The sequence below is a fragment of the Falco cherrug genome, chromosome 2 (genome assembly GCF_023634085.1).
Source record: "Falco cherrug isolate bFalChe1 chromosome 2, bFalChe1.pri, whole genome shotgun sequence".
Lineage (NCBI taxonomy): Eukaryota > Metazoa > Chordata > Aves > Falconiformes > Falconidae > Falco > Falco cherrug.
Genome location: NC_073698.1, coordinates 89,448,835 through 89,468,179, shown reverse-complemented (window position 1 = coordinate 89,468,179; position 19,345 = coordinate 89,448,835). Strand labels below are relative to the sequence as shown.

The window sequence follows — 19,345 nt, the reverse complement described above, 5'->3', positions numbered from 1 at the left end:
AGGTCATCAGAAAAAAGTACATCAACTGCTCCAGGGATGAATGTGTTAAATCTCAAAAATCCCTCAATTCAAACATTACAGCTATAAACTGTTATCTTCTTTTTCAGTATCAGGAGTGCTCATTCTCATGTGCCTCAACAAAATAGTTCTGAAAGGCAGAGGAGCCTATGGCTCACCTGGAAGGATAGTGAGATCAGTTGCGCATGCAGTACAAACTTATAAGGACTGAAAAATAACAACTATAAACAAACAAACAGAGCGGTTTGTCTGCAACGTTACAGAGGACACAGCCATCAGCATAAAATCAGAAAGAACTACAGCTATCCATAAGTTATTTCTTGTTCCTGCTTAAAAATACTCTGTTAAAATAGATTAAACCACTACATAGCTAACATTACAAACTTTAAAAAGTATTCTTATAGGAGTCATACAATCAAGTGAATTACAAACTGTGCTGAGACACTGATCATTCACATTGCTGGAGTAGAGCGGCTACATCACAAGGTACAGCAACCCAGATAGTTTAGTCTGCCACAGTCAACCAGTGTTTCAACACTGTACACTCCTCCTAAGAGCTGGGACCCGCGCACACGTTCACAGTTTGCATGAGCTGAAAAATACAGTTCTAGACAGACTGTAAGCTGTATGTTACAGGGTCAAGAGGAACACAGTCAAGAAATTTTTAGAAGTACCCAATGCGTGTCCTCTTACGAATGCAACACTAGAGTCATTTGTTAGGATCTTCTTCCACACCACTCTCTCACGAAGCAGTTGAAGAGGAAGCAGGTGGGTGCTGCAGTTGCCACCACGATTTTTGGGAGTGGCAGTTCAAACCAGGAAAAGTAAAAGGAACAATAATAATAGAAGCCATTCAACCCTTCAAAGCATTCATTCAAACATTCATACAAAGAGTTCCTTTCAAAGAGGGATAAGTTTTTTCCATGCAGTCATCTGGATTTCTTAACTTCTGGAAGACAACAATTTCCATCTCGTTTGTGTTAAATTACAACATGCTAAAATACCATCTCTGTTCAATGCAACATTAAGTAAGTTTGTATGCTAGAATTTGAACAAACAAGTTCAAAAGTTAGACTGAGTGGTTCTCAACTGGGACTCTGAAATAGTTAGAAACTGACCTTGGGCCACAAACACCCCTACTAGGCACTACTGGGCTAGCATCAGCAGTCTCTAAAGCCTAATTTGCATGTAAACGAACTCCCACATTGTAATTCCACACAGGACCGTAAGCATGTAACATTGACTATAACGTATGTTTTATGTCAAGGTTATCGAGCAGAATTACGGCTAGCAACTCTTTACCTATATTGCAGGCTGAGAAACTAAACTGAGAATCTTCCAGCTTTTCTACATTTACATTGTTAACCAAGTAGTCGTAGTGCAATTTCACAAGCATTTCATTCTGCTGTAAATGTGGACCAAGTGACCCCAACTCCTCCTTTTCAACCCACAGTTCTGTAATCACATCATGCTCTCAGTTATGTCAGTACAACTGTTTATGCCTTACAGACTGAACTGGGCAAGTGACAAGGTATAGGTTCAAAAGACACAGCAATAATTTAGTTAGTTGATAAAGAAATAAACGTAGGTATTGGGAAGCTGTTCTTCCTTTCAAGTAGGTGAGCATAACACACAGTACTTTAGAAAATTTGAGATGTTCTAATAACAAGGAACAAAAATTAATTCTAATGATAAGGAGAGTGATTTAGGTAACTTCATAAGGGAAAGTTTATTCCAGATAGAAGATAAACCACAATAAACACAAAACATTTTGAGTGTATTATGATTAGCTAGAAAGTAGTAGCGTTCTAAAACACTAAAGTTCCACCAGACCAAAATAAAGTTTAGTATTAAATTCAGTTCCCTTACCACACATACAGTCTGACCATTTGTTCAGAGTGATACAAATTAAAGTAATACTAGCAAAGGAAATAAATCCTTTACAAATTTGTCATTTGTTAGAATGATTACTAAAGCAGGAAAAAAAGAAACAATGCACAAACTATTTTTTATCTCCAGTTAGATGAATAGTGTCTGAAAACTACATATTACCAATTATGAACTGTTGCTATAACTTCACTTTGCAACTCACATTTTAAGAAATTTTTTTCTTCCAGATAGATGCATCAAGTGTTGCACCTCAACTGCAAACACATTTTGCTGTGTTTATTTCCAACTCTCCAATGGAAAGTCTTTAATATAAAGGTGGGAAGGGTGGAGGACATAGACAAAACCCACCTAAAAATTTTTTTAGTCTTTTAAAGTACAGTCAAAACTGAAAGTTTACCAAACAAAGGGAACTATACCACTGTAAATAAAAAAAGCTGTGATGCAGTACTCAAATGTGGAAGAAAAATAAGAACATAAAGAATAAATTCTAAAATTTATGTTCCAGAATATTTCATATACTGTTCTATTAACTTGGCAAGTAAGCCTTGTAGTGCAAGCATCCCTTTCTATGCTTACAGAAGTTTGGTGGGTTTTTTACAAGCTTATGAAACATTTCAAAGTAATTACTAGAGAGGAAAGTGCTTCCAATTTCAGATTAAAGCATAAAAATTATGGATATTAATATCTGCTTCAAACTTTGGTTAAAAAAAGAGTGCAGGTTAAAAAAAAAGTGCAAGAGATTAGAGGAACCAAAACAGTATCTAGGATATCACCCTCTTCACAGAAGTTTCCAAACTCTTATGTCTAGTGTCCTGACCAAGTCAACAAAGCTAAAGCTATTCCAATCAAGTTTCAGGCTCATGGTCTCATATCAGATTTTTCATTACAGTCAAACTAAGAACTGTGAATTAATCAAAGGGCAATCATGCACTTCAAAGTTTCCCTAAAACAAACACAGTATTGTGAAGCTGTTAGTAACAAATCCACAGTTAAGACTGAACTGAGCTTCTTTAAAAACAATAACATCAGTTTGAACACTGTTCAATCACTTCCCACTTCACTGTTCAGAAGGCAACTAGAATTTGAATACAGAGTTTCCAACAGGAATGTCTAAACTTCTTACATTTTGATTATTTTTTTTCCTGCCACTTGCATAATTTTCACTCCCTGAGAATAAGTCCACAGTAATATCTGTGTTCAGAGCATCTGAATCCCAGAAGCACTAAAAAGATTCCATTAAACATCAGGGTATGACCATGCTGGCAGAGTTCAAACCCAGCATTTTTTACTCTAAGTCAATGACCTTTCAGTTTTCAAAGAACATCATATGTTCTTGAATATCATATTTTCATCCTGACATCTGTGTTATTCACAAATCACTGATAACTGAATAATTTACCAAAGCCTGAAATATAAAGAATTTCTGATACACTAAAATATGTGCACTCTGAGTGGTTAAAGGCTGGATCTGAACAAGAATGTGGTGGAGAACTGAGGAATCTGTCAGTACAATTAAGTGTGGACAGCAAGGCATATGAACTGAAATCAGCAGGGGCGGTAAGCAACCGTCTGGTATCTTCGTTCCTCCTGCCTGGTTCTTCCCCCCCCCCCCCCCCCGGAAAGCCCTTAAGCAAGTGTAAGTTAACATTGTTTCTTACATGCCTGAAACAACCAACGGATGAATAGGAAAGGCATCTAATCAGCAGAATTCTCACACCATTCCAGAATATGCATGCTATCTTTCTTAAAATTCTATCCAACAAAAAGCAGAAAACATCAGTAGCAATGTTTCTCAAAATGTCATTCTCATGATTTCTCTATAGAATCTTCCCCGTCCCCTCCCCCCCTCCTTCCTTCCTTCCTTCCAAACCCTGTTTTCATTTGCTCTCAAGGTATTTCAGGCTTCCTCAGTACAGCAAGTAAACACACAAACTGTACATACTAAGCATATTTACATTAATTTATAATTACTTGAGGTTAGAGATTCAGAAAAATAATTATGTTCCTCAAACTACACACACTACTGCCAATGTTAGAAAAAAAAAAGTCACAAAAAACCAGAATGTGTGATCATCTTTCAGCCTGGACTTTGTGTTCTTTGACATAACAACTACCAATTTGTTAAGCGCCAAGCACACTGACAGGGCTTTTAAAAATGGATTATCAGTTAATTTGAAGGTAGGAGGCAATAATCAAAGTAAAAGACACTTCTCTAAAGAAAGGTATCATCACTGACCTTCGCAATAGCAACCGCTTGCTGAGGGTAATACAGGGAGGTACCAATACCCATGAGACCTGCAGGATACACTAACTTCTTTATTTTTGAGCCTGTTTCATAACAAAAACACAAAAAACCCACAACATGGTTAGCGTATATGCTAAGCAAGACAGCTGAATGGCCCTAACCTTTTATTTATAACCAAAACAATTTTATTAAATAGTTTAGCATGTTTTCTGTTCAGTCCTACTGGTTTCTTAAGAAACATGATTACTCTGATCCGTAATTATTCTTTTAACCTTTTTAAGAGAATATTTTTATTAACATATTTCCACAATGAAAAATAACTTACAGCTATATTTACTGTAGTAATACACAATTTATTTCAGTACTGAATAATGAACTAGAAGCCACAGTTAAGAGACATTTAAGAGAATTATACCAACTGATCCTCTTTTCTAAACTAAAAGGAAAAACTCGAGCAAAGAAATGTTAGGATAATAGCATTCTTTTGATACATCAAGCAGAACAAGAGTTGTTCCAATACAAACTTTGGAAGTTACCTTGCCTCACAAATATGGGCTATTCCACAGCTGCTCTTATGAATAGTTTTTCTATTGGCAAAGCATTTGACAGTACTTTTGAAGTACTTACAATCATGCCTTATGCCCATTGCTCAGTCCACAACTAAATTTTGAACTTTTTAATAAATTTGAATTCTATTCAATTATACAAGTCTAAATTTAACTGCCTGAAAAGGTCAACCTCTCACCACAGCTGGCCACAGGTTGTGTATCCTGGCCAACCAGTGACAATATGCGTTACTGAATCAGTTACAGGGCATGCTGCAATTTATGCAATCAGAAAGGAACATAGAAGGGAGCAGGTAAAGGAGAAAAGCAAACAGAACAGGAGAAGAAAAGGTCTTTGAACAGACATACAGGAGTCAGGATGCAGGAGTTCTGTTCCTCAGAGAGCAACCTGTTCTATATGCAAAGCCACATGTTCTTCTAATAAAGGAATAATCAATTTTGAAACACTAAACACTTCTAACATGCATTTCCTCTTCAACGTACATATGCTCATGATGAGATAAGAAACTCAGCAGTAAGCAGATACATTCATAAAGCGATGCTGCTAGTCTTGTGAAGAGGGAACTTGGTATCAATTAGCTATAAGAAAGCACAAAAAAGGCAAGCTTGATTGCATCTTTACAGTCAGAAAAAAAACCCAACACAGTTCTGTTATAATTTCTGGGAATAAGGAAATCTCCTTTAGTGATCGACTATCAGTGTGCCTACTGTATCACTTTAATATCTTAAACTATTACTTTATTCTTAATGCCTTACAGCAGGCTGCTACCTGCTGGAGATACCCATTAGAGGGAAGGTCAGGAATACTCCCAAATCCATTACAGAACTACTCAAAAGCGTGATGGTGTTCTCCCCCTGCCCCCAGCCTGACCTTCGTTTCCCATAACCCTGCTCAGTTATCAAGCAGCAGTCATCAAGGGTGTGTCTGGTCACGATGGTTGCCTCTGGCTCACAGTGGATTCAGGGGGGACGGAAAACACCACCGCAGCCCAGGGCTGATTTGGGCAATGCGCCCACCTAACCACAGTGCTGGTCAACGTCCGACTCAAGGCAAACGTGGAAGAAACTAACTTCTGCAGCTGGTATGCAAATATGACCGAGTCAATCATCTCACCCCATAAACAGCGAGCAGCCCAAGAGCCCTTTGTGCTCTCCTGGATGGCAGCAGGCTGCACAACAGGATGTCCCTTTGAGTAGAGATGGCCCTCAAGGTTACACCTGCCGCAGAGATCCCTTACTCCTTGATACTGAGATACAACCTTAGCAAAGCTTAAAACATTTAGCAAGGTATCTTAGATTGCACACATACAATTCTTTAGACAAACTGCTGACCAAGTCTAGGAGTAGGATTGGATCCAGCTGCACCTAGACTCCTCTGAGTTGGAGTTTAGAAAGCAAAAGGGTCCTCTCCGAACCTCAGAACTCAATGGGAGGGTCCTCCCAAAATGTCTGCCTTACCCTATCCTCTATGCAGTAAATAAAGTATACCTTGCCATCAAATCTTGTTAAACCACTGTCACATTTACTATCAAACTTTGTTAAAATTGCTGTTTTACATGAAAAAAATACATTGTTTCTTCACACTTGTGATTAACTGCATCACTCCACCCGCAACACAAGGTTAGAACAATTATCTTCAACAGCGTCTTAAACCAAGCTGGATGACTGCACAATATTCACATGATTAAACTCTGAAAACCATAATTCCTACTTAATAGGCAGCTGTATCTTCAAGTGTTATGGTTCAACCTGGAAGATGTTATCTGTACCTTCCAAGAGGGCAATTCTTCCAGTGAGACCAAGGGAGGAAGGGATAAAAAAATAAAAAAAAAAAAAAAAAAGAGACGACATTTTGTTCTAACCTTCTGTAGCATCAAAATTAAGGGGCACTTCCTTCTACAGTTTGAATTCTTTCTAGAAACAAGTCAGTATTGTAAACTGTAACGAGACAAAAAGTTTTAGAATTATGGCTCTCATCCTGAAAGTGTCACAAATCAGACACTTGTATTATGAAGGATGTATTTCTTTTTTTTTTTAAACTTAGGACCCTCTAATCTTTCAGATCCAGCCCCAAGACTGCAATTTCCACCACCTCCACCCATTTTGCTACAGTTGTAAAGGCTGGAAGCTGATCTCATTCATGATCACATAACTGAAGAAGCAGGAATTTGAAGAGAAAGAACTTCAAATGGGTAAAGTTGGAGACCTTGCTTTTCATTAAAAAAAATGGGGGTGGTGGTGGGGGTGGTGTAGCACTGCTTTCATCATCTTACTGAAAAATGTTTTGAGAAGTGCATACATTCACAAAGGGCTTTCCATTTCTACGTAGCCAAACAACACTTCCAGTTTGTTCAACATATACAGGCCCCACAAAGGTGTATTTTTATCAAAAACAAGGCCCCACTAGTATTTAAACTCTAGAACTTCACAGTTGTTACCTACAGTCTTCTTGTTGTGTTACTTCATTTCACTGTATTAAGAATATCTCAATACAAACACAAAATTCTTTTTAACAATTAACATTTTTAAAAACAAGATTTCTACGAAAGCATAAATGCCTTAATTTCTTCAACTAGTATGATGAAATTGACTATCACTTTTCTGTAGTGCAAAACGTGCATGTATGTAAAGCACACCCAGAGCTCATAAGTATTTTTGCTGAGTATCACCATCTGCAGCAGCTCTGTGCCTGGACATACAATACTTTGAAGGAACTTGAATAGAAAACTAGTTGTACATGTACCACAGTTCAGGAACCTCTGTGTTCTACCATAATTTATTTCTCTGTAGTTTTCTACAGTGACATATGCGATAAAGAACTTAAGTAATTAAGATTTTTAGGCTAAAAAAACTATCCTTTCCACCTTTTGCTATAATAAGCTAGAACTAGATTTCAGTCAGAAATACAGTATTCATAAACAGTAACTGAACGTTATTACACATCTTTTAGATGAAGTCTCTTTGTCATTAGAGGTACACTGTAGAAATATGCTTGTATATTAAGTCAGATCTCATGCTTCACAATTAAAAAGTAGCATCCAAAAAGCCCCAAATAAATTACTTATCCCAAACCATAACATAAGCAGTTCAAAAGGTTCCCGCTCACCTCTAGCAAGAAACAATCCGACAATTCCAGCAAAACCTATCACACCAAGCCTTGGATAAAATCCAGCAGGGGGGTTTTGGAGAAATTCACAGCCCTCTGAAAAGAAGTCAGAACAAAGTGCCTTAATGTAATGTGAAAGTGTTTTTGTGATAAGGAATCATCAATACATGCTGGCAATTGTTACAAAACATAAAGAGTTATCAAAACACATTTAACTATCATGCACATTTTAGATTTGCTGGCATAAAATTCAAAGCCTTTGAGATCTTCTCTAGTGACACATGAATGAAACTGAACATCGTATTGTATTTACCAATTTTCATAGAAGCTTTTGTCTTTGCTCCTGGGCCATCTGTTTTGTTTTGCTCTTTTGCATCTCTATTATATCTTTTTCAAATTAGTGATAAAAACCTTTGCAAAATGGATTCTTACATCTACATGTTATCAAGAATTAGTTTCAGTAAAACACTGTACGAAAAAAATATCACAAAGGAACAACATAGCATAAACAACATTCACTCAAAGATGGGTGTCTGATGGAGGATGTAAAACTATGAAAAATCTTCCATACAAAGGAGTTCAAAAGACTGAGACTATTAAGTTTAAGGAGAAGAGGCACAGTTATCTGAAATGAGCTCTAGATAACATCCATGCTCAATCCTGATAAGCCCAAGAAAGAAAGGATGCTTCCATTACCAAAAATAAATACAAATTATTTTGGACTAATTAAAAATTCTTAAGAAATCTAAGGAAGTAACCCAAAATGAAAAGGCTAAACATTACAAACAAAAGACCTAACACTGGCGACTACAAAGAAACACTGCAGGAACTTTCAGTTACTGGGCTGGGTGGGAATAAATTACGATGCTTTTTTCCTGCATAACTGTTGTTTTCAATGACACTGATAGACATAGATGCAGGCCTTGGATTTTAATTGTTTAGAAATGTAGTGTCAATGATTTACAAAGGAAATGTAAACAGATATACAGTGAAAATAAAGTAGTCTTAAGTGCATTGGAAACTATATATATGTTGCTTAATGGAATTCCCTTTTAACAGAAGTACAGTCCTACATTTTAAATCGCTAGTTAAGAAAACTAGAGTTGATTTACCTCTACCATGCTCAACAGCTTTTTCTAATTTGGGCATAGCTTTGGCATAAAGATCCTAAAAAAAAGAAGAAAACAGCAATAAATAGACACCAACTAAGTAAAATATTAACTACAGATTGTAACTGACCTGATTGGGGGTGGGGGGTGCGTGGGGAAGAAAAAAGTGTTGGATCACTAAAATAACTTTTGATTTCCACTTCCACCCTTCACTTACAGGGCTATGCTTGCTCAATGTTATGTTTCGCATGACTTACAGCTTTTTCTCAAAGTAGTCTTTGGACACAGATGAAAAACAATGCCTCAAAACACAGAAGTCAACTTCAATATTTCATTGAGCTCCTGATCAGGTAGCTGAATCTCAGGTTTCTCAGTGTATGTAGGTATCACAAAAATACCTGAGTTTATGCAAAGAAAGAAAGTACACCACCGTAATAAACTCCTTCCTAGCACTTCACAGGGGTACACGACTCATTCTGCAAGCTGATAAACTTCACTTTCCAAGAGACTAACTCAGGCTAACAAAACTGCACTTCTGAAATTACTTGGAAAACGAGATGTCCTAATAATGTCTACAGTAAGCCAAAGAGCACTGCATCAACCCCACAAACTACTTGTAGATTCTTTTCCAGACCGAAAATATGCAGGAGGTAGATAAAAGGCTATGTGAATTCTTTTAAGTAGAGGGAAAAAATCCTCAGTAAGAGCAACACTGCTAACTGTTGTTATGCTACTAAACCTCTGGAGAGACAGCCTAAGACTGTCTATCAGAACAAATTCATAAGCATGTATCCCCAAAGCTGAGTACAGTCTCGCAATACCACTTGAGCTTTATCTGTGCAGAAGTGAAAGCAGTTGTTTAGGATACGGCATGGGGGTAATATCTTCAGAACTTTCATTTCCTCACTGGCAAGACTGACTTTGGAAACAAAACAAAACAACTTGTCATGAAAAAAAGTGTCATCATGTGACACACAACGTTAACTCTAAAGGGATGTTTGTCTTATTACAAGCCAATGAAAAAAGAATATGCTCTAAAACCCCCAGAGACTAAGTTTGATTTTCTGTCACAGCTCACACAACCGGCTCATTTCTACACTGTGTTTTGAACTGACTTTCCACTCCAGTTAAACAAGCAATTCTGAAAAAGTTAAATGTATATACAGACATAACCAATTTTATTCTCATTAACCTGTGTTACGTTTTTAATCTTAAAGATGACTGAGACAAACCTAAAATATTATTTTCTTTAACACAGCAAGGGGTGGGGGAGAGGCAAAACCAAAACGATCTCTGACTACAGTTAAGCAAGCAAGATGACCCCAAACCCATAAAGTTTACATGCCCACTTCATAAAATGAGTCAGTAAACCACTGCCAGGAAATGGCTTGTTGTGTGGGAGCAGAAGAGCACATCTTATGTAAATGATCGCCACACAGACAAAAAAAATAAAGCAAATAGGAATACAACAGGCTAGCGAGACAAAGGACTGTTCAAGGCTTACCTACGTTTAGTCCAACTGGGCAGCTAACCTCTCTCAAATTTCATTCCCGGTTACGGTTACCGCAGGCAACCAAACAGAACTCATGCGTTTAGGAGGTCAGAACTCTTAACTACACTGCAGAAAATCCCCATTTTCCTTGAAAACTAAAGTCAGTACTCCTGCTGGTGCCACTTTAGAAACACACCGCTAGACTGAATAACCCCAAATATTACTGAAAAAAACATTTCAGTACTGTTAAAGGATAGTACCACAACACAGAATGTCTAGGCAGAAAGGACACCCTCATCTGAATGGCTTGGCTTTCTACGAAGAACTGGAAAACCAGTTTGCAGCTTAAGATTAGGATTCACAATAGCCAGAGTGCAAAGTAGGGAAACACTTAAAGTTGCCAAGAGGCAACCAGATGACAAGGATGCCCTTGCTTCAAAAGTAAGCTTCAACATTTGCTGGGTCAGGAAAGAGCAAGAAAGTTCTGCAATCTAGTATCAACAATTTAGACCCTGATTACAAAATCCTGGTTTTTCTCTATGCTGCAAAAACTACTTTTATATTTAATAACTGTTTAGTATAAATACGTTACCTAATAAAATATATAAGAAAGTTTTGGGGTAAGGTCTGGGGGGGGCTAGGCTTGCCACTACTAGTGGCCTGGGATTTTCTGTCTTCCAGAGAGCTGTATTCCTTCCCTCAACATCCCAGTTCAACAAATACTGATTTATTTTCTGCAAAGTTGTGTTTTGTCACAGTTGCAGTGAAGACAACTTGGTATTGCTGCTCCAAAGCACACTGCTTGGTAATTTAAGGCCTTCTCCTTCAGCATGGAGAAAGCAAATTTAAGCACTCTCCTGTATTCCTCGCTCACAGGACAGTACCAAATCCAGACATCCATAGATACCTTTCAGCTTAAATTTTATTTCAGATAACAATTCTAAGCTTTACTTAATTTTCTTTTAATTATTTTGGAGGAATAGAAAATGTGAAAAAGCAGTTGTTTATTTCAGCAAATTATTAGAAAGAAACAACTGGTTTTGTGTGAGGAGGGGGTAAATATTATAACCTGAACCATGGAAAATTTTAACTAACACAGCGTTTTGGAAAAATGCCTGTAGAGCTACCGACTTTTACTTTGTTTCTATCTATTAATTCTGTCTCAAAAAAAGAAAACTCCCAGCTCAACTGTTATCACAGAGAACTACTACTGGATGTGATATAAAACCATTATACCTGACACCAGGCTGTATATGGCTCCATAACATGCCGTAAACGCGAAACCCCCTCTTCCAATTGGGTTTGTGGATTCTCCACATATTTAGTCTCACAAGCTGGAGAGGAGTAGAGTGACAGCTGTGAATATTAGCAAACAAGAGGTTAAAAACAAAGGTGTAATTGTGTAAGTAGGTCTTCAGGGCACGAACAGGCTAACTGGAGAACACCTAACATGGAGCTTAACATGGTACTTACAACATAAACAATGCATAAGAAAAATTCAGGTACAGCTGTGAGACAACCACTGTGAGCAAAGTTTAATTATATGCTATGACGAAGATGACTTTTAATTGCTATGCAATTCATCCATAGCTGCTATATGATCCAAGTCACAGGTTATAAATTAATATTCAAGTAGTTTAATAAGAACACAGAACATAATTGTGAAAAATGTTTCTGGTCTTAATCAGCACTTCTAGTTCCCAGTTAACATACTAAATGTACTAGAAATCACAATCGATCATTTTCTATATTTGCACAAGCCACCATTAAAGAGTCTAAGTAGCTTCTACAAAAGGTAACATCCAATACAAATTTGTCTGTTTGTTACTGAGCTGGAAAATGGTATGACATCCCAATGTTGCAGTCATTAACCACATCAGCAACTGACAGCATTAATCGCACCATGGGGCTGAGCAAATAGGAACTGTAACATCCACCCAAAATGCAATGGGCATCTTCACATAATAAATACTAAACCACCATATTTAGGGTTTAGCATCACAATTTATTAAAATTACCTAAACATACTTTAAACTGTATTCTAATTAAAAAAAAAAAAAACAAACTAGTCTATACTGTTGAAAATGAACAGCAAAACTTAGATCAAAACAAAACCTGATAAAATTCCTAGCAGTTTATATATGACACTGATGCTTAGTATGAAGAGCTTACATTTTATACCACATTTAGCAGTCTATTAACTGTTTACACATATTATTGCATCAATGTGTAGCTAGCCTTCTTTTCAAGGTAAATTGCAAAACAACTGTATATGCTAATAAAAAAAGCTGCTAACCATAACAAAATACATAGTGACACAGAATTTTTCAAATAATTCAGTAACTCATGCAGCTGTACTTCCCATAATGTTTTGAAAGACAAGCATTTTAAGTCTCATTTCCCTTGGAAATCCAGTCATCTCTGGCAACCCCAGACACAATCCATTTAACTTTGATCCTGTTAGCCTAACAGCCAAGTCTGGCACAAGGTCATTCCCATACATTTTCTGAAACTAGACAGCTAACAGAGTACAGTTCCAAACTAACACACTCTGTGAATGGTAAGAAAGGCAGCCAGAACGCCACAGTCTGCACATTCTGCTTTGCTGAAGCTGATGGGCAAGCCAATTATTCAGCACATATGTAACCTGAAACTGCTGCTTCATTACTGACTCATGCCAGTGGTGGTGTAGGGCACGCGATGGCCCAAACTAAGGTTACTTCACTGGGGTGAAGCCAGGAGGCTGCTTCAACTATTGATCCTCTCATTATGCAAATTAGCTGCCCATGCAGACACATCCAAAAGACTTAACTATACACAAAATTGTTTCATTTATTTTCACTGCTCATGTAACAACGCATTAGCTTAGGTTGAAGTACTTAGTTTTTAAACAACTACAAACTCTCACGGATATAAAGCTGTCTTTAGTTATGAACTACAATTTTTTTTTGTTTTTTTTTTCTGTTGAAGACTGTTAAAAGCCTATGCAACAACAATGGTGAGTCTACACTTTGGCATGGTGTTTTGAAGCCCTTGTGATACGACCAAAATATTTGTAACATCTTAGAGAAATAAACTAACAGGTTTTTATTATCACTACTTATTGTATTTGTTGTTGCTTACGTCTGAATGCTGTACAGAAAACTGATAGAATTCTGTAGGCTACTATATCTGACTCAAAGCACCGCCAGACAAGAACTTTTCCTGTAAAAAAGAGATTTTTTTTAGAAATAAAAACTTTTGATTTGCTGTTTTACTGGAGAACATAAACAAAATTTTGTTAGAATTTGCCAACAGTACTTGCAATTAAAAAATACACGATGTTACCTGGATAAAAAACAAATAAAATATGCCTGTGCATTTGATACATGACCACCAGTAAATCTACAAACATGAAAAGGTAATTTCTGAATGAAGAAGGATGTAATGCAGGAAAAAAATCATACACACAAGCAAGCCTGACGTTATGAAGCAGAGGGCGTCAAATGCAACCCTCAGATAAAAAAAGCAAAACCATAGACATCTCTATTACTGCAAACTGAGAAGCAAGTTTAAAGGCAAGAATACAAAAGGTGAAGAGATGTACCTAAATGCTTTCATGCATCAAAATACAGTGTCTTTCAGAATTCTGTAGGTATTTCCACATAGATAGAAGAGCACTAGGGCTATAACCATACCTACCTCCTCAATTTTCAGCAACTCCTTTTTGGAAGTCTCCTTCTCTGAGGAGGAGGCATAAACCTGGATAGAGAGCAAGCTCAGGCTAACAGGGGTGGCCCCCTGCCGAATTACCTAGAAATATTACAGGAAAACATGTAAACCATTAAATTCAAACAAAACAGCAACATATCTGAACACATCCATACAGACAATGTTTATATCCCCATATGGTAACAAGTGATATATCAACGATGCTTAGAAGTCAGGAGAAAGGGGAGTTGCTGGTACACAATCTCATACGCTCAGGCACTCAAATGATAACACCTAAATTATTCAGATGGCATCTGGAAAAGCCTAAGGCTAAAGGAGACAGTAGATATTTGCATCTCACAAAAAGATGTTTTCTTACTTGAAACATAGTATCTATACTGAGAAAGTTAATGAAAATTAACATTATATTCATATTTTGAACAACCTTGTGAATGTTCATAACACCTCCATTTTTCCACAGTTAGTACCAAGAAGTTCAGCATTTTATTATCTGCATCTAGATTTAGGGAAAAAAATGAGAGCATCAGAACACAATCATTGCTTTCTAAGAATTTTAGGAAAGTCTCCCATTTTTCTGTGAGAAACATGAATTACAGTGCATGACAGATACCTGACTGGCTTTGAATACTTCAGATTCAATCCAGTCATACAACACAACCACCACGAGTAAGGTGGATATAAGTCTTCCTATATTTAGGACCTACACTGAATTCTGTTCCTTAACTGGAGAGACTGCTTTAACTTAAAAAAACCAGAAGGTAAAAATCTTAGCTGTGTAGTGAATCAAGAATGCACAGAAAGCATTTTCCAACAAATGCACATCCTCATCAACAGCAACGCTTAACTCAAGAAACTGCAGTTCAAACGGGAAACCTTTCAATGCCTCATTCATGTTACTGCTCCGATGAACTTGTGCAGTTACAACCGCCTGCGTTTTGTTGTGTCAGGTTACAGCGCCAGTGGGTCTCACAGCCTGCTGCCACCAGACTGGCGAGGTCTGGCTCTGCTGTCAGCATCGGTTCCCAGAAGTCCTGCTGCTCACCTTGCCCTAGCTTTGGCAGCCAGACGCTTCCACCACGAGGCAATTCACCTCGCCAATTTGGCAAAAGATTAATCCTGAAAAAGAAGTGGAGAGCTTTGTGCGGGCTTAGTGTGTTGAAGCCATCCATGAAACAGCCTGAGAAGCACAAGAGGAACTGTGTGGCCAGGGAAGAGGGGATGAAAAAGCAGAAGGCAGCAAGCCCTCTTCCTTTTCAGAAACAGTAAGGGTACATTACATTGACCTAGCTGCTCGTGAAACTGAAGGCTTGGTCAAACCAATACATCCTTCATGCTGTTACGACAATAATTGACCTAGCCATGGGACAGTTACTCTGAAACTTTGTTTCTGTCCATGAATAACTTTAAATTTATCCAAACCACATGCTTATCATATACAGATCAGCATTTGCAGCTTTAATTTCTCCCACTGCTTTGCCGATGGAGTATTTATTACATGTAAGCATGAGACTCCCCAAACTCAACATTAAGACTATAGAGTTGTCAAACTTCCTGAAAATGTTCATTTACGTGTAGAGAAACAGCACACAAGAACTAGGTCATAGGGTTGCTTTTCAGAAGGACATAAGGGTTCTGATGAATCAAAGGGTATGGAAAAACTTGCTTAAAATAGAAGTTTTTCCTTATTTGAATTTATAGACTTGTTATTACAGCACTATAATAAAACACCACAATAACTGGATCAACTCCTTCACAGCCAAGGAAAGACATGAATAATCTTTAGGAGTGTTTGCTTAAACAAAGACTTTTCACATACTTTCATTAGCCAAGATAAAAACATGAATGCCACTAACCATTAACAGCTGTAGAATCTATTTCCTCAATCTTTCCTTTTTTCACTGCAAAACTGTTCTGTCACTGAAAAGGCAAAAGTCTAAATGCATTTTCATGCTGAAAAATATTTTCAAACAGTGTAAACGATGCCAAGTGTCACCAGCAGAAACAGTAAATCCAAGTGCTTTCAGTATTTCAGATTTTTATATAAAGACACAAACAGCACAGCGTAAGAATGGAAACACCTTCATTTCGCAAACAGGTATCAGTGATCACTGAGCTACACAAGCCGAAACCATTAACCGTACACATCAAAATACTGAGGTGCAGATATTTTCCAAAGGTTTCATATTTACATTTTAAACAAAATTAACCACTAAAAGTGAAAGATTAATCTCTCCTTAAACACACTGTTCAAGCTATACTGCAATGGCTAAGCTTACGGGACAGATACAACCACTACTAACTAAACTACCATGTATATATGTACACACTAAAAGGTTTATCCAGCAGTATGAAAGATTAACCATTCTTGTTTTCAAAATTCACTTCAGGATCTCATTTCTTAATTCCACATTAACAACATATTACTAAACCAGCTGTGGTTTTTTGAGCTGTGCCTTCAGTCTGCCCGTCTCAGCCATTCAGTTGATACCAAAAAGTAGAGCTAACATTCTTTTTGCTAAGCAATGTTCTGCATTTACTGTAAGTAAAAAAAGATACCACGTTTACTCCTTTCTCTAGCTGAGTTCAACTTTACCTATAGAAACTAGATCACTCACAAGCAAATTTGATCTGAAAGCTGAAGGGGAAAAGACCATCATATTTCATCACCTCTTGTCTTGTTTTACTGTCTTTCTCAAAGTTCTGAATTCTTAACTAAAAAAAAATAATCCCTCAAGGAAGAATAAATCCTGTATTAGCTCTCAATACAAACAGGGGAACAAACAGCTGAAGATTAACTAGAACTTTTCTCATTTCTTCCTCTTGTCTGTGGTTTCTCAGTTACTGTTTTTGTCACTCTCAAAACTGGGGAAAGAAAGAACAAAAGGAAAAAAAAAGTTTCCTCAGTCATACTTTTGTGAAGGCTGTTATTTGTCCTAATGTTATGAAGCTACTTCATTTTTGTCTTCTTTTCCCATTCTTCCCTCCTATCTCTCAACTCCAACTGAAAAAAACAAAACCCAAACTCTGGAACACAGACATGAAGGAGAAGCAGCCACCTTACCCTTTCACTTTTAGAGGCAAAAAATTAGGTTGGCCCGAAGCACTGAAATCTGCCTAACCTCAATAGCTATACAGAAGTAGTAGTAGTATGCATAGTACCTAGATCCACAGGCTCACTCATAACCCCTTTAATGATGATTCTGTATCACTTATGGACTTCCGAATGATTCTGAGATAAAATCCTTAGATCAGAATTCCAGCAACTGTCCCAATGTTAAAGTAAAAAACAAAAAATAACAAAAAAAACCCCTAACAACAAAGCTGTGACAACAGAACAGCAAGTGTAGGCTGCTCAGCATATCAATATATACTGATATATTATAGAATTTTAACAAACAAAAAAGGTATAAAGGAGAAAAAAATTTAAGACTCAAGTCACCAGGTTTTTTAAGAAAACCCTCCTGCTTCTTGAGCAGTCAGGCCAATTTGAATGAAACATACAGCTTGCTTTTAGCATGAACGGATCTGGGGCTCCTCTCATGATAAAGGCAAAGACCTTTGAGACAACTGCATGAGTTAAACCCGGATCACGCAAGTTTACTCCTTTTCACAGGGGAGACACAAGACGAGGGCAGCCCAAGCTGTATGAACCCAAACCCTGCAGCAACACTCACAGCTCCACGCTGCTGCATCCAAGAGGTCATTTTAAATAACGAACGTGGTGTTCATGTGTTTCTGTTTGTGCAACGCGGGCAGGACACACCACGCTGCAATGTTAAAAAAAGAGAGCTGCAACAAGATCAAGCAAACAGCTCCTCAGAGTCATAGACAAAGGACCCCGAGTGCAGGTGCCGCCGGGTAACACAACTTTTTTAGTACGGTTTTAGCCGGAAGGTGAAAAAATCGTTCGCCAGCACCAAGGCCTTCTTGCCAGGCCTCCGCCGCCGCGCCTCGCCGCGCCAACCGAGCGCCGGGGACCCGCTCCGCGCCGGGAGCGGCGCGCCCGCCCCCGGGCGCCTCAGCGCGGGGCCGGGCCGGCCGCGCTGCCGGGCCGCCCCCTGCCGGCCTCGGGTGTCCCCAGAGCGAGGGCCCGGCGGCGCCGCAGCCACACTGCCGCCTCCGCGGGCGCCGGCGCCTCCCGCGGCAGGCGGCGGCGGGGCGCGAAGGGAGGGGCCGCCGCCTGCCTCCGCCCGCTCCCCCCGGGTGGGGACGGGCGCGGGGAGCCCTGTCCGCGGAGCGGGGCTGCGAGGGGACGGCCGGGGAACTGCAACGGCCACGAGCACGGAGAACGACCATCTCCTCACCTTGAACATGGCGGTGCCGAACGAGCGATTCGCACCGGCCGCGTCGCTGCGCCGTGACGTCAAAAAGACTCGCCCGACGGGGGGCGGGGCGGGAGCTCTTGGGCCAGCCCCAGCGGCCGGCGCGGCCCCGCCCAGAGGCGCCACGGTAACCTGGCAACGCCGCGGGGGCGGGGCCTCACCGCCCCACGCGCTCCGCCTTCCGAGGCCTCAGCAATCCGGGCTCGGGCCTGGTTGTGCGTCAGCGCGGTCTGTAGGCTGGGAGAGGCTCGGTAATGGAGCATCTCCTGAATTTCAGCCCCTGCACGGCAGGAACATCTCTTTAAAACTCGTTTCCTAAAAAACCCAAGTGCTGGCGTGCTGAAAGGCCGTGCCCGCTGCCCTCCGTGCCCGCTGCTCCCTGGGCTTGCTGCCCCCTATGCCCACAGCCCCCTGTACCCGCTGCCCCCCGTGCCCGCGGGCCTGGTGCGGTGACCCTCCCTGCTGCCCCTGTACGGGGCACTCAGGCACCTGGGTGTCTCAGTGCCGGTAGAATGTGGACGGGGCTAGAGTACGGGGATTGAGGTAGGGTTCCATGCTTTTCTAATCCCGAAACATTGAATTCAAAAAAGTAGAACTACCTTTTCCTCCACATCTTGATGCTCCTCAGCTTCTGCAGCCCAGGACATGGCATCTCCCCGCTCACTTGAGCAAGTTGGACAGGAGCAAGTTTTCTCCACTCACACCTGCTGCAAGGGACGGTCTCGCATGCATCCCATGCCGTCTGCCTTGCTGCTCAGCCAGAGAAGGGTATCAGAAATGCTGGGTACTAAATTCCTGTCAGATAAGATAAACCAAGGCAATATTCCATCCTGATTTAAATCACAGGAAATCTGTTCTCATCTTTATCAGTTAATAAACTGCTGCT

The 19,345-nt window shown here is 39.5% G+C and overlaps 1 protein-coding gene across 6 annotated transcripts in view; it reads right to left on the bottom strand.

Moving 5' to 3' along the window:
• APOO (apolipoprotein O) overlaps positions 1–18,578 on the bottom strand; it is a 32,573-nt gene extending 13,995 nt beyond the window's left edge. Inside the window, exons 1-9 of one of the 6 annotated variants that reach the window (XM_055701985.1) lie at positions 18,442–18,489; positions 15,991–16,054; positions 15,180–15,253; positions 14,562–14,633; positions 14,108–14,218; positions 11,663–11,782; positions 8,938–8,992; positions 7,826–7,921; positions 4,145–4,236 (exon numbers count right to left, since the gene is read on the bottom strand). In XM_055701985.1, coding sequence (XP_055557960.1) covers positions 4,145–4,236; positions 7,826–7,921; positions 8,938–8,992; positions 11,663–11,782; positions 14,108–14,218; positions 14,562–14,576 — 489 coding nt within the window. In that variant the 5' untranslated portion in view covers positions 14,577–14,633; positions 15,180–15,253; positions 15,991–16,054; positions 18,442–18,489. The other 5 variants (XM_055701987.1, XM_055701986.1, XM_055701988.1 and 2 more) reach the window with 5 other exon arrangements.
• Positions 18,579–19,345: the final 767 nt, after the last annotated feature.